Source organism: Phoca vitulina, unplaced genomic scaffold, assembly GCF_004348235.1.
Source record: "Phoca vitulina isolate PV1807 unplaced genomic scaffold, GSC_HSeal_1.0 scaffold71, whole genome shotgun sequence".
In the NCBI taxonomy this organism is placed as follows: Eukaryota; Metazoa; Chordata; class Mammalia; order Carnivora; family Phocidae; genus Phoca; species Phoca vitulina.
The window spans coordinates 3,952,232-3,967,919 of record NW_022589774.1 but is presented as its reverse complement, the minus strand read 5'-3'; the positions used below and the strand labels follow the sequence as shown (position 1 = coordinate 3,967,919).

The 15,688-nt window shown below is 50.6% G+C and overlaps 1 protein-coding gene across 2 annotated transcripts in view; it reads left to right on the top strand.

Moving 5' to 3' along the window:
• The window catches only part of PACC1 (proton activated chloride channel 1), a 40,164-nt gene that overhangs the window by 17,398 nt on the left and 7,078 nt on the right, over positions 1-15,688 (top strand). The window contains exons 3-6 of one of the 2 annotated variants that reach the window (XM_032393008.1): positions 7,865-8,074; positions 9,498-9,649; positions 14,435-14,577; positions 15,476-15,620. In XM_032393008.1, coding sequence (XP_032248899.1) covers positions 7,865-8,074; positions 9,498-9,649; positions 14,435-14,577; positions 15,476-15,620 — 650 coding nt within the window. The remainder of the gene's footprint in view (positions 1-7,864; positions 8,075-9,497; positions 9,650-14,434; positions 14,578-15,475; positions 15,621-15,688) is intronic. The other variant, XM_032393010.1, reaches the window with a different exon arrangement.

Here is a 15,688-nt window from a genome sequence, read left to right as displayed (position 1 = left end):
TTTATTTGCAGTATTGAACCATTCTTGAATAAATCTCTCTGGAATAAATCCCAGTTGATCTTGGTCAATGAACTTTTTAATGTGTTGTTGAATTTGGTTTGCTAATATTTTGTTGAGTATTTTTGTATCTATATTCATCAGGAATATTGGCCTGTCATTTTCTTTTTTTGGTAGTGTCTTTGGTTTTGGTGTTGGGGCAATCTGAACAGAAATCTGTTTAGATTTTTTATTTCTTCCTGATTCAGTCTTGGAAGATTGTATATTTCTAGGAATTTATTTCTTCTAGGTCGTCCAATTTGTGGTGTATAATTTTTTGTAGTAGTCTTTTATAATCCTTTTTATTTCTGTGTTATCAGTTTTAATTTCTCTTTCATTTCTGATTTTATTCTTTGAGTCCTCACTCTTTTCCTTGATGAGTCTGGCTAAAGGTTTATCAATTTTGTTTATCCTTTAAAGAACCAGCTCTTGGTTCATTTATATCTGCTTGATCTTTATTATTTCCTTCCTTTTATTAACTTTGGGCTTTGTTTGTTCCTCTTTTTCTAGTTTCTTTAGGTGTAGGGTTAGATTGAGATTTTTCTTGTTTGTTGAGGTAGGCCTGTATTGCTATAAACTTCTCTCTGAAAACTGCCTTTGCTGCATCCCAAATATTTTGAACTGTTGTGTTTCCATTTTCATTTGTTTCCAGGTATTTTTTTTATGTTCTTTTTGATTTCTTCATTCACTCATTTGTTGTTTAGTAGCATGTTGTTTAGCCTACATGTGTTTCTGCTTTTTTCTAGTCTTTTTTTCTTGTAATCTCTATAGTTTCATACAGTTGTGGTCATAAAAGATATTTGATATGATTCCAGTCTTCTTAAATTTATTGAGACTTATTTTATGACCTAATGTGATCTTTTCTGGATAATGTTCTACGTGTGCTTGAAAAGAATGTGTATTTTGTTGATTCGGGGTGGAATGTTCTGTTTATATCTGTTAAGTCTATCTGGTCTAATGTGTCGTTTAGAGACACTGTTTCCTTATTGATTTTCTGCCTGGATGATCTATCCATTGGTGTAAGTGGGGTGTACCATCAGTTTCTCTCTTGCTGTCTGTTAATATTTGCTTCATGTATTTAGATACTCCAATGTTGGGCATAGATACTTACAATTATTATATCCTCTTGTTGGATTACTTTATCATTATGTAATGCCCTTCTTTGTCTCTTGCTATAGTCTGTTTTAAAGTCTGTTTTGTCTGATAAAAGTATTGCTACTCCAGTTTTGGGGGGGGGGTTTGTTTTTGTTTTTGTTTGTTTTTTTTCCTGCTTTCATTTGCATGGTAAATGTTTTTCCCATCCATTCACTTTCAGGTCTCAGGTGAGTCTCTTGTAGGCAGCATGTAGATGGGTCTTGTTTCTTTATCCATTCAGTCTTTTGATTGGAGCATTTAGACTGTTTACATCTAAAGTTTTGATAGGCATGTACTTATTGCCATTTTGTTTATTGTTTTCTGGTTGTTTTTATAGTTTTTCTCTGTTTCTTCTTCTCTTGCTCTCTTCCCTTGTGATTGATGACTTTCTTTGGTGTTATGTTTGGATTCCTTTCTCTTTATTTTTTGTGTATCTAGTACAGATTTTTAGTTTGTGGTAACCATGCGGTTCATATATAATATCCTAAGTATATAGCAATGTGTATTAAGTTGATGGTCATTTAAGTTCAAACACATTCTAAAAGCACTACATTTTTACTTCCCCTGTTTTTATGTATATGATGTCATATACATCTTTCTATTTTGTGAATCTCTTCACTAATGTTTTAGATATAATTGATTTTACTACTTTTGTTTTTTAACCTTTATACTAGCTTTCTAGGTGATTGATCTACTACCTTTACTATATGTTTACTTCCACCCATGAAATTTTTTCCTTTCATAATCTTCTTCTAGTTATGTTTTGTTCTGCTTAAAGAAATCTTTAATGGCCAGGTTAGTGGTGATGAACTCCTTTAAATTTTGTTTGTCCGGGAAACTCTCTCTCCTTCAATTCTGAATAATAAACTTGCTAGGTAGAGTATTCTTGGTAGTAGGTTTTTTTTCAGCACTTTGAATATATCATGCCACTTCAGTGTTTCTGCTGAAAAATCAGCTGATAGCCTAATGGGATTTCCCTTGTTAGTTACTTTTTGCTTTTCTCTTGCTCCCTTTAAGATTCTCTCTTTGGGGCACCTGGGTGGCTCAGTCGGTTACGTGTCTGCCTTCAGCTTAGGTTATGATCCCAGGGTCCTAGGATCAAGCCCCACAGGGAGCCTGCTTCTCCCTCTCCGCCTCCTCCCCGCTTGTGCTCTCTCTCCCAGTCAAATAAATAAATAAAATCTTAAAAAAAAAATAAGATTCTCTCTTTATCTTTAATCTTTGACATTTTAATTATTATGTCTTGGTGTGGACTTTGTTGAATTCATCTTATTTGGGGCTTTCTGGATATCTCTTTCCCCAAATTAGAGAACTTTTCAGCTATTATTTCTTCAAATAAGTTTTCTGCCCCTTTTCTCTCTCTTCTTCTGGGACTCCCATAATGCAAATGTTAATACACTTGAAGTTACCTCATAGATCCTGTAACCTATTCTCAATTTTTTTTTCACTTAAGATTTTTAATATTTTCAAAATTAAGATTTTTAATATTATAACAGCTATATCCCACTTTTTAAAAATTTTTTTTAAAGATTTTATTTATTTGAGAGAGAGAGAGAATGAGAGAGAGAGAGCCCATGAGAGGGGGGAGGGTCAGAGGGAGAAGCAGAGTCCCTGCTGAGCAGGGAGCCCGATGCGGTACTCAATCCCAGGACTCCAGGATCATGACCTGAGCCAAAGGCAGTCACCTAACCAACTGAGCCACCCAGGCACCCGCTATATCCCACTTTTAAAAAATTTAAATCGATTAATTAATATATAATGTATTATTAGTTTTAGAGGTAGAGTTCAGTGATTCATCAGTCCTATATAATACCCAGTGCTCATTACATCATGTGCCCTCCTTAATGTCCATCATCCAGTTACCCCATCCCCCCAGCAATCCTCAGTTTGTTTCCTATGATTAAGAGTCTCTTATTGTTTGTCTCTCTGATTTCGTCTTGTTTTATTTTTCCCCCCTTCCCCAGTGCTCCTGTTTTATTTCTTAAATTCCACATATGAGTGAGGTCATATGATAATTGTCTTTCTTTGATTGACTTATTTCTCTTAGCATAATATCCTCTAGTTCCATCCATGTCATTCCAAATGGCAAGATTTCATTTTTTTGATGGCTGAGTAGGATTCCATTGTGTGTGTATATACACACAGTGGAATGTATACACACACACAGTGGAATGTATACACACACACGCTGTGTATATACACACACACCACATCTTCTTTATCCATTCATCTGTCGATAACCTATCCTCATTTTTTAAAATTCTTTTTTCTTTTTGCTGTTCAGTGGGTACTTTCCATTATCCTTTCTTCCAGATTGCTGATCCATTCTGCATCTGCTAATCTGCTGTTGATGTCCTCTCCTGTATTTTTCATTTCAGTTACTGTATTCTTCAACTCTGGTTGGTTCTTTTTTATGTTTTCTTTCTCTTTGTTGAATTTCTCACTGAGCTCATCCACTCCTGTTTTAGTCTCGTGAGCATGTTTATGACTATTAATCAGGTAGATTGCTTATCTCTGTTTTGTTTAGTTCTTTTTCTGAAGATTTGTTCTTTTGTTTGGAGCATGTTTATATGTCTCCTCATTTTGTTTGATCTTCTGTGTTTGTTTCCATGAATTAGGTGAAACAGCTGCCTCTCCCTGTTTGGAAAGAGTAACATTTATGTAGGAACTTATCTGCATAGACTGTGTGTACCTGGCTGGGTGTAGCTTTAGCTGGCTGACTGGAGCTGTAGTGGGTGCTAACTTGGGGTCCCTGGGTGTTCTCTGCAGGGGGCACCCTGGAAGGGAAAACTGAAGCTGGCACAGGTGAGGGTGGGATGGGGGTCTGGGGTGTGCCATGCTGGGGCCACCTGGTGCTTGAGCAGGCATGGGTTGAGGGGGGCACCTTGGGAATATGGCTAGAGCTGATATGGGCTGGGGGCCTGAAGCTCACTGAGGCAGTAGGCAGGCTCGAGTGTCTAGCCTCTGCTCCCATCTGTCTACCAAGGTGGAGGGGCAACATAAACGGTGGTGCTCTCCAGCACCTCTGACCCCAGAGAAAATTCTAGCAATTTCCCCACCATTTGTCAGAGGCTCTAGGGTTAGTGAATGGGTTTCCTTCACCTTTAGTCATTTAAGCCTTTTAAACCACAGCTTTTTTTCTGTGCCCCAGGGCAGGTGAATCTGCACAGGGTCCCTCAGTGCTGTTCCTCTCTACTCCAGTCCTCAGTGTCAGGGGAGGCGTGCCTGTTGTTACTGTGTTCCCAGCTCTCGTGCCCTTCTCTGTGTGGTCCCTTTATGTTTTGTTTTGCAGAAGTTGTTGGATCAGCCATCAGTTCTTCAGGAAGAATTGCTCTATATCTGGGTGTAGAATTGATGTGACTGTGGGAGGACATGAGTTCAAGGTCTTCCTATGTTGCCATCTCGGACCCTCCCCTAGCCTGTTTACATTTAATGTAATTATTGATATAGTTGGATTTGGTTCTACCATTTTGCTGTTTTCTGTTTGTCTCGTGTATTTTTTGTTTCTCCGTTCTTTCCTGCAACTTATAAACCTTATGATATTGTATAATTTTTGCCTTAGATAGTCTTACGTTTTAAAAATACATAAGCAGCTTTTCATATTTACCCACCTGTTTAGCACTTCAGTGATCTTTATTCCTTCCTGTATGTTTGAGAGTTATCATCTAGTGTTAGTTCCCTTTGGCTTTCAGAATTTCTTTGACATGCATCGTGGTGCAGATCTTTTGGCGATGAATTCTCTCAGCTTTTATGTTTGAAAATATCTTTATTTCACCTTCATTTTTTGAAAGTTAGTTTTGCTGGGATTTAATTCATGGTTGACAGAATTTTTTTCTTCCAGCCCTTTAAGGATATTCCATTGTCTTTTGGCCTCCATTATTTCTGATCAAAAGTTACCTGTCATTAGATATAATATCCTCTATGTAATTTGTCTTTTTTTTTTTTCTAGCTGCTCTCAGGATTTTTTCTCTTCGCGTTTGTAGTTTGACTGTGATTTGCCTGGGAGCGGTTTCTTATTTAGTCTGCTTGGCATGTATTGAGCTTCTGGGATCTGCAAATTGATGTTTCTTTTCTCCAGTTTTGGGAAGTTTGGGCCATTATTTTTTCAAATACTCTTTGTGACCCATTTTCTCTCTTAAGTTAGATGTTGTTAGACTGCTGGATATTGTCCCACAGTTATCTAGATAAGCTCTGTTCAGTTTTTCCTTCAGTTGTTTTTTTCAAATTGTTTAACTTGTGTTTATTTAACTTCAAATGCACTGACTCTTTTTTTCCTGCCTTCTTTTGCTATTAAGACAGTGCAGGGAATTTTTCATTTCATTTCATTACTTTCCAGCTTTAGAATTTCCATTTGGTTCTTTTTTTATTTTATTTTATTTTATTTTATTTATTTATTTGAGAGAGAGAGAGCACGGTGGGGGGGCGAGGAAGGGGCAGAGGGAGATGGAGAAACAGGCTCCCTGCTGAACAGGAAGTCCAATGTGGGGCTTGATCCCAGGACCTCGAGATCATGACCTGAGCTGAAGGCAGATGCTTAACTGACTGAGCCACCCAGGTGTCCCTGGTTCTTTTTTATAGTTTCTCTTTCTCTATTCCCCCTTTGTCCATTCCTTATCTATATATTTTCCTTTAATTCCTTCAAGTGCTGTAAAGTTCCTGTCTGCTGATGGCAACATCTGGGTCATCTTGGCTTTGGTTTCTATACACTACTTTTTTCTTGAGTTTGGGTCATGTTTTCTTGTTTCTTTGCATGTCTAGTGATTTCTGATTTAACAGTAGACATGGTAATGGTACAGTGTGGAGGTTCTGGATTCTGTTACAGTCCTCTGAAGGGTTTTTGTCTTAGCAGGTAGTTAATGTGATGAGACTCAAGTTCCAATTCCTGGGTCCCCTCTACTAGCAGCAGCTGGAATCTCCACTCAGTTCTTTTTGTTTCCAGTTGCTGCTTTTTTTCTTGGGCCCCCTGGGGTCTCCAGCCAAGAATTTGAACATATTTTATTTGCAGATTTGGGGGTTCACCCTCCCCATCCCTTTCAAGGTTCCCCTTAGCTTTCTGACTGCTCTGCCAGCCCTGCACTTTGCCCACTGCCACAGGGAACTGCGCCCCCTAGAGATGGGGACATGCCCTCAGGCACAACATGCAAATGTATAAGTCTGATCAGGTGCAGTTGCTTTCCTTCCAAGGTCGACTGTTCTCGTTTCTGCCTGCTTTTGATCACTCCCCAGTGCCTTCACATAACTTTTAAGGATTTGGTCAAACTTTGTAATTGTTGTCTGTAGGAGGGTGGTGTGACTAAGCTACTCTGTCATTGGTGGAAGCCAGAAGCCAAGCACATACCTTTTTGGACTTACATTCACGCTTGTCCTCAGCTTTGGGCTCAGCCACTGTGGAGGGAATAGGGCTTTTTCCTCAGGGAGCTCCAGCTTCGGCCGAAGAGTAGAGACAATACAGAGAGCAGCATGGGAATGTCTCAGTCGGCTTGGGGTGCTGTACCAAAGAACCCCAGGCTGGGTGGCTGAAACAACAGACATTTTTTTTTTTCTCAGTTCTAGAGACTGGAAATCAAAGATCAAGGTGTTGGCCAAGTTTGGTTTCTCATGAGGCCCCTCTCCTTGGCTCGCACATGGCCACCTTCTCCCTGTGTCCTCATGGGGCTTTTTCTCTGTGTGTATATGTCCCTGGTGTCCCTTCATCTTTCTTAGAAGGACACTAGTCCTATTGGATCTGGGCCCCACCGTTATGCCCTCATTTAACCTTAATTAATCTCCTTAAAAGATGCCCTATTTCCAAGCGCAGTCACACTGGAGGTTAGGGCTTCAGGGTATGAATTTTTTGGGCAGACACGTAATTTAGTTTGTAGCAGAGCGTAATCGAGGCTGGGGGCGGTCTGAGTGCAGGCAGGAGAGGCAGAGCCGTGCTGTGGGGATGGCGTCAGGACGCATTTACCCAGCTGTCGAGTCACTCACCATAGACATGCAGGATGCCGCTCTCTTCCAGGCACGTTGTGAAGGGCTAGTGGTTCAGCGTGAGCAAGACTGGCCCTGCCCTCACGGAGCTCACAGCCGAGGAGGATGGAAAGACGTGCCACGGATAGTGAGGTTGCAGAGAGACGAGAGAGGACGTGAGGGGTGCCTTGGGAGCATTGACAAAGGGGTCCTCCAACCAGTGTATGGGTCCGGGAAGGCTTCCTCGAGGAGATGGCCTTCTAAACCAGAACCTGAAGTGTGAGTTAGCAGTCAGCTGTGGAAGAAAAGCGCTTCAGGCCAAGCACGGGGATGGGCAGATGGGAGGGGCCCTGGGGCCGAGGGGGGCTCTGCGCGCTGGAGGGACAGAAAGTCATTTAGCGCAGCTGGAGCCGGAGGTGCTGGAGGAGCGGAGTGGTAAGGGAGAAGGCCAGAAAAATCAGTTGGGGCCGGTTTCCATATTGGATTGTAATCTGTCCTCCAGATGGGAGGTTCTTAAAGAGAATAACGGTCTCCTTCCGCTTGGAGCCCCCTTTCTGGCGCAGTAAGTGCCCGGTGAATGTCGACATGTGCCACGTGTTATGATTTGGGGGAGGGAGCTGAGGTGGGAGGGTTGGGGGTGCGGGTGACCTTGCCTCCTTGGTAAAGCAGGTAAAGGGCCTGGAGGTTGCCGACCGTCTCCGGCTGCACCTGCCGCTGGGCTCTGGGTCACCGGTGTGATGTTGTTCAGCCCTGGACAGCGAGTCGGCGTCCAGCAGCATCCGCTTCAGCAAGGCCTGCCTGAAGAATGTCTTCTCGGTCCTGCTCATCTTCATCTACCTGCTGCTCATGGCGGTGGCCGTCTTCCTGGTCTACCAGACCATCACAGACTTCCGTGAGAAGCTCAAGCACCCTGTCATGTCGGTGTCTTACAAGGAGGTGGATCGCTATGACGCCCCAGGTAGAGAGCCTGTCCCGGACGGGCATCGGGGCCCAGGTCTGGGCCACTGGCTTACAGAGGAGCCCCTGTTGCACTCACCCACCGTGCTGGGCACCACAGGCAGCCGGAGGAGCCCGGGCACGGCCTGGATATAGAGGACACACGCAGGGAGCTGCTGTCAGTCCCTAGCAGAGCGTGTCCTGTGCCGAGCAGAGGGGTGGACAGGGCCGGGCGTGGTCGCTCGTGACGGGGGTGGGCAAGGAAGGCTTTGCACAGAGATAGGATTTGAGCCGGGCTTTGATAGATGAGAAGAGAGTTTTTCTGGGAGGGGGATCAGTGGGAGCAAAGGCGAGTACAGGGAGGCAGAGGGCTTCCCTGGAGAGGATGTGTCTAGCCTGGCTGGAGCTAGTGAGGAAGAGCCGTGGGAGTGACGGGTGGCAGGGGAGGTAAAGCCATCCAGAGGTCGTTGGGGCCCTGCCTCGGGAGGGGGCTCCCTGCCTTTCCTGTCGCAGCGGGAGGCCAGTCCCCGGGGAGGCAGTCACCTCTGCCGTGGAGTGGAGTGTCTGCCTCAGGGCCGTGAGGCTGGCGCCGGGCTCTGGAAATGTGGGCATGAGCTCTGGGGGCTCGGGCTGTGCCCGCCTGCTGTGTGCACCTGCGCTGCCCATAGGATGCCTGACTCACCCTCTGGATGGCCTGGCCACAGGGCAGAGCCAGAGCCTCGGGTGCCGTTTGCCTGGGCTTTTGGAAAGTGTGCGGCTCGCAGCTTCTTCGCCCATCTTTGCCCTGTCTTGTGTTTGTCCCTCTTCTCTGTGGGTCTGCTTTGGTCCCTTGGTCTGCGGGTTTTACTTCCTGATCTCTGGGTCTCTCTGAGCTCCGCCTGTGTCTGGTGTCACACACTGCTCTCGGGTGTCACACACCGCTCTCAGGTCGGACAGCTACTGTCAGTAGAGCCTGGGGTGGGGTGCTCTGGCTGAGGGGAGGGAGGGACTGTCGGGGTGTGACTCGCACACCTGGAGCCCCCGATCGAGCAGGAGGTGAGAGGCATAGTGAGCCATGGGGAGGCCCGCAGCCGGCGGCCTCCCAATGAATCCGCAGGTGGGTGTTGGCGCCGGCGGTTGGCGCTGCCAGGCTCCTCACGGAGGCCCCCTCGGTGTGCTGAGCAGGGCTGTGGAGTAGGGAGGGTTTTCGTGCAGGCGCCAGGGAGGCCAGGAGAGGGGCTTTCTGGGAAGGGGGACTGTGTCTTTCGTTCGAGTGGGGCTTTCTGAGGGCAGCCGACGTGGCTCCCCACCCCCCATAACCCTCTTCTTCTCCCTCCTCTGCCGTCACCTGGGGAGTCTTGAACTTGGGTTGTTGGTGGGCGTGAAAAGGTCTGTGATGTGATTTTAGGGGTGTGGCCGGAGACTGTGACTTCTGACATGCCCTTTTTCCTGTTTGTGCCCCCTAGGGATTGCTCTGTACCCGGGTCAGGCCCAGTTGCTCAGCTGCAAGCACCATTACGAGGTCATTCCGCCTCTGAGGAGCCCTGGCCAGCCAGGCGACATGAACTGCACCACCCAGAGGATCAACTACACAGACCCTTTTTCCAACCAGACCCTGGTAACTCCCGTTCCCCTGCGCCAGGCCTGGGCAGGTGTCAGCCCTGCGCCCCACGGCCCTCGGTCTTCTTTCTGCCACGAGGCCGCTCACACTCCCTTTGTGCAGGCCCTTGGTGCCCAGCGACCACGAGGCTGTCCCAATTGGAGTCATGGCCATGCCTGGCTGGCCTGCGTCAGGAAGGGCTGTGGGGGCTTCCGCATTCTCCGAATGATCCTCGGGGATTCCTGACAGCGAGATAAGATCCTGTCCTTGACGGAAGGACAAAGGGCTGCAGGGTGAGGCCAGTGTGGTGTCGTGGAGTGAGTCCTATACCTGAGTGCCCAACAGAATTGCCACGTGGGGCCAACTGAATCATTCGTTCCTGGGGGCGGGGCCTGGGAATCCATATTTTGAGATAAATAGGCCAGTGTAAAGAAGCCGGTCTGGGAACGAGGACCCTGGGCCCCGGCGGCACCTGCACAGGGATTTGAAGGCAGGGAAGGAATTTTATATGTATTTACATCTTCTCTTTTGCACCCTGTGTCCTTGTTTCGGAGAGGATTGCACAGGGCTGATGACAGGTTTTCCGGTAGAGGCAGCAGCATGCTTTGTCTGTGTCTGTGCACAGTTCCGGTAGCGGGGAGTGTCTGGGGGGGCAGGTGCCTCCCCCCTGTCCCCGGAGCGGCGGGAGGCGAGCTGTGGACGGGGCGTGGCTGGAGGAGGAGAGCTCCCGTGGCTCCTCAGGGTGGGTCGAAGGTGGAGGGTCCCGCCGGGATGGTTCTGTCCACATTTACTCTAGGCTTCCTCCTAGGATCCGGCAGAAACTATAAAGTTTCCATGACAGCCCCACAAACCCAGAACAGGTATCACCAGTGGACGAGACATTTTGAACTGGTGTAAACCACAGATTGGGTCAGGTGGACCGAGCAAACAGACCAGAGAAAGCCCACACCCTGAAACAGGCGCAGGAGAGGCTTGGGGGAGGGGAAAGCCTTCCTTCCGGCTCCCAGCTCCCCGTTGGCAGGCTCAGAGGGCAGGGCAGCGGTCGGGGCAGTGGTCGGGACAGTCATCACGGGACAGTCATCACAGGACTGCCCGTTGGCGGGACCTGCTGTGCCCCCTGCCCTCCCAGGGTGCGCAGAGCCGCTGGGCATAGCGTTTGCTTCTGGGTAAGAACATTCTCCGCAGAGGCTCAGGGGAGGTTCCCTGCTTGGGTGCTGGGGCAGCAGAGGGAAACGGAGCAGGACTTGAGCCTGGGCCTCCATGGCGGAGCGGGGTGGCAGGTACCGGAGAGGAATCTCTTCCCAGGAGAGAAATCCACCAAGTACCCGGCCTGCTGGCATTGCCTGCCCACTGCCACGGAGCGTCAGCCCCGGCGAGCGCCGGCCGTGGGAGAACCGGGGGGGGGCACCCACACCCAGACCTGTGCTCGTCACCCTGGCCCGACCTTCAGAAGTGGGAATGGAGAATTAAGGCCCATTAGACATTTCCGGGAACCAACAGTGTAGAAGAGGACCAAGAGGAGCAAACAGAATGGACTCGACAGAATAAGGGAACGGATGCTAATCGAAATGAAAAGGAACGTAATTTTTAGAAACGTTAAGGAAGAGCAGGCGGGGTGTCGGGGTGGCCGGACCCTGGCGCCCCGACTGAGCGGCGCCACCGGGGAGCCCCTTGCGCTCGTTCCCACACCTGGCGGTGCCGGTTGCACTTAGGCAGTAGTTCCGTGATTTAAATACGACGAACACCCATGAAATCGGGGCGCACAAGGAGGGGTGTCGGCACAGAAACTACGTTGAAGGCCGTTACCGCCTGCAGCCCCGGGTGATGCTTAGTCTTCTCCAGCGGTTTGGGATGTGGCTCTTGCAGTCCAGCCGTGAGCTGGGAGGGGTCTGGCCTCTCTGGACGCCAGGCCCCCCACCCAAGCAGCAGGGGGCGGTGAGGCGGCGGGGGCATCGACAGGGAAGCACAGGAGAGCTCCCGTGCGGAAGGGCGGCCGTGGCGAGCGCACGGCAGCTGGGGGGCGCCAGTGAGGCCCGCTGGGGGCGGCCTGTGGCCTGTGGTGCCCGTGCAGGCCCCGAGGGAGCTCCTTGGTCAGAGGCGTCTGTGCGCTCCGTTAGCCCCCTGGCCGATTCGGCCTTGGTGGAGGTCCTCCGTGGCCGTGCCTGGAGTGGACATCGGAAAATATGCCCCCACCTCCCCACACCCCTGCCGCCGAGGCCTTGGAGGTTGGCTTGTCATCTGGCTCCCGCCCCTGCCCCCGCCCCCTTTGTTTGCAGTGCGCTGTCTGGGAAATGGGTGGGCTTCAGGCTGTTTGCTCCTGGCCGGTCTGTGTGCAAGCGGCCCACCGGGGGCCTCCTCTGACCTGCTTCGTCAGACTTCCGGTTCTCGTGTTTCCTAGGCTCCCTCGTGCCCTCAGTTCAGTGCACTTTTACCACAGTTAGGGCCACCGCCGTCCCAGCCTGTAGGACCCGTTCCGTTCCTCACTGCCTGCCGTGTCCCCGGGGTGCAAATGGTAAGGCCTTGCCCCCTTTCGGTTTGTTCCCGGAGCATTCCAGTTCCAGAAAGTAGCTTGTGTGTTGGGCAGAGACTAGGCCGAGCTGCTGGGCAAAAACACCCCAGACAGACACGGTGGCCGAGACCAGAGAGAAGTCTGGAGCCAGTCGGGCGTGCGGGCGGGGGGCGCCGGGGGCGGTGAGCGGTGGCTTCTGTCCGCCGCTCTGCCATCCGCAGGGCAGGCTCTCGGGCCTCGTGGGCGGCCCTGGCTCGCCGTGACGGGCACGTGCGGACTCGCCTGAGTCACTTCTGCACGCGTTCCAGGAACTTCTTCATGTGACGGGGCCAGAACGGAGGCCCCAGCAGGGCGGCCGTGCCCCCGAAATCCGGGATTGGGGTAGCGGTTCTGGTTCTCCAGGAGGAAGTGGATGGTGGGAACAGTTAGCTTTCTCTGCCGCCTCTCGACGTGTCACAGAAAGGTTGAGATTACAATGGACAGAGATCTCTCGGGAAAATGCAACAAGAGGCAGGCGTGAGGGGCGGCTTCGCATCAGCCGAACTGGAATACCAGGTGCAAAGGGCTCCGAGAGCGTTGGTTAATACGGATAAAAAAGAAATATAGGACTCTCCACTAAGATGTAACACTCAGAAATCTGTATATGCAAAACGGCGTTCCACTTGTATATTTTAGGCAAAGCCCCTTAGAAATAAAAAATACCCGTCGCCTTAAAGGGTGACTAAATTCGTACTTTTCTGTCTCACGTTCACAGATCAAATAGATGCAAAGGAGTAAGGATAAGAATTGAACAGCACAATTCATAAATTAAGAGTGAGCGTGTGTAGGGCGCCTGGGTGGCTCAGTTGGTTAAGCGACTGCCTTCGGCTCAGGTCATGATCCTGGAGTCCCGGGATCGAGTCCCGCATCGGGCTCCCTGCTCAGCGGGGGGTCTGCTTCTCCCTCTGACCCTCCCCCCTCTCGTGCTCTCTGTCCCTCATTCTCTGTCTCGCAAATAAATAAATAAAATCTTTAAAAAAAAAAAAAAAAAGAGCGTGTGTAACACTTTGTGCTTGACGGTGCTCACTCTTCAAATATCTGTAGAGCATTGATCAAAGTTATTGATGTAAAGATTTTTTTTCCCCCAAGTTAATCTATAAATCCAGTGTCATCAGTTAAAAGTCCCAGTTGATTTTTTTCATGGAATTTAACAATCTAGTTTTTAAAAAGTCTTCTTAGAAGAGCACCTGTACAACGATCACCCCGCCGGGTTTGGGGATGGGGAGCAGCGCTGCAGACCTGCCCAGACTGATGGCAGAACAGTGTAAACCTGGGGGTCAGACCTGCGTCTGTCCCTATTTCATACCAGATACAAAACTGAAAGCCAGGCATGTGAAGTGTCTGAATGTAAAAACGTTTAAAAAGTATTATAAAATATAGGAGAGGGGCTCCTGGGTGACTCAGTCGGTTAAGCATCTGACTCTTGATTTCGGTTCAGGTCACGATCTCAGGGTCGTGACATCAAGCCCCGCATCAGGTTGTGGGCTCAGTGGGGGGTCTGCTTGGGATTCTCTCTTTCCCTCTGTCTCTGCCCCTCCTCCCCCTGCCCCCCCACCGTGCGTGCTCTCATGCTCGAACTCTCTCTCTAAAAAAACAAAAAAGAAAAATATAGACCGTTGATGTAATTTTGGTTTTCCTTGGCAAGAAAACCCAGAGCCATAAAGAAAAAGATTTATAGATATCACTGTATTAAATTTAAAGCTTCATGTAACAAATGACATTAGAAACAGTTGATGGAAAAGTGACAGACTGGAAGAAAACATTTGTACATGTAATGGATGTAAGCTAGCATCCTTTTTATTAATTAAGTAGAGCAAGCACACATCAGCAGGGGGAGAGGCAGAGGAAGAGGGAGAGAATCTCAAGCGGAGTCAGGGAGCCTGACTCATGCTCGATCTCATGACTCCGAGGGACCCCGTGGCAGGTCTGAGATCGTGACCTGAGCCAATGTCAAGAGTCAGACGCCCAGCGGACTGAACCATCCAGGCGCCCCACTAGCGTCCCTTCTCAGTAGAGGGCTCCCCTAGCGCAGGCCACCACCGAGAAAAGTGGACGGAGGACAGTTGCTCTCAGCTCTGGTCCGGCTGGTACCCAGAGGGCCGCCCCGCGGGGTTGAGCAGGGGCGAGCACAGACAGCAGCGGGGGTGGCCTGTGGTCATCTGGGGTCCGCCGGGCGAGGGGCTTTCCAGTCACAGTGTCTCGGGGGGTGGGGTGCGGCTCCTCCAGGGCTGACCGTGGCCTTTGTGTCTCTGCAGAAATCCGCCCTGATTGTGCAGGGGCCCCGCGAGGTGAAGAAGCGGGAGCTGGTCTTCCTCCAGTTCCGCCTGAATGAGAGTAGCGAGGACTTCAGTGCCATCGATTACCTCCTCTTCTCGTCTTTCCAGGAGTTCCTGCACAGGTGGCCTTTCAAGTCCGCAGCGGGCGGGCCCATCCCGGGGCGGGGGCGGGCACTGCCCAGGGGACTGACCTGGGGCTCAGTGGCTCGGGGACCTGCCTTCACAAAGCGCAGCAGGTCCGGTGTGGGGCGTGTTCGGACTCGCGGGCCAAGGGTCTTGGTCCTGTCACTGCCGGGACCTTGTGTGCCACCCGAGTCGCGGGCCAGGTCTCCCCTGCGGTGTCAGCCCTCAGTGTGTGTTTGCCATGTGTGTTTAATATGGGGATGAAAGTTCCCATCTGCCCGGGGGGGGGGCGGTGCGTGGGGAGGGGACCCGCCAGCCCCTCTCTGGGGCCCGGAGTGCTTGTTGGCACTGTGAGCGTTTTCTTCACGTGCCCGAGCCGGCGTGACCCTGGCCTCCAGGTCGCGCAGAGCCTGGGGACCCGTTGAAGGGAAGTGGGGTGGCAGTCACCACGGAGGAGAGGGCGCTCCCCTGCCTGAGGCCGTGGGCCACCTCTCCCCGCTCACACACCCCTGCTCCGTCCTTCCGTTTCGGAGCTTGGAGCCGTGGCCGTGGCGTCTTCCGCTCCGTCTGTCCCCCCGACTTCCCCGCGCAGAGCCACGGGTGTCCCGTGCGGTGAGGTCCCCCTCATTGGGTCTCCCAGGAGGAGGCTGGCGGGCGCACCTGCATTCCCGGGGCCAGTGCTCTGGGAGCAGGTGGGAAGGAGGAGGGACTCCCCCACGGGGGGCGGCCTCGCGGTGGGTGACAACTCTCCCTGCGTCTGCAAAGCCAGATCGGAGCTTGGAAAGGAAGCAGGAAGTGGGCAGCATCCTGGCGGTGCCAGCCAAGAACCCGGCTCCACGTGAGGGCTGGGGCTTGAGTCTGGCCGAAGTTGAGTCCTGCTGTTCTCTGCCTTCCAAGCCCAGACAGGGTGGGCTTCATGCAGGCCTGTGAGAGCGCCTATTCCAGCTGGAAGTTCTCCGGGGGCTTCCGCACATGGGTCAAGATGTCCCTGGTGAAGACGAAGGAAGAGGACGGGCGGGAGGCGGTGGAGTTCCGGCAGGAGGTAGGTGGCGCTGGCTTCGAGGTCTGCCGCTGCCCGCCTCCAGCCTCGACTCGGGGGTGGAGGGCAGC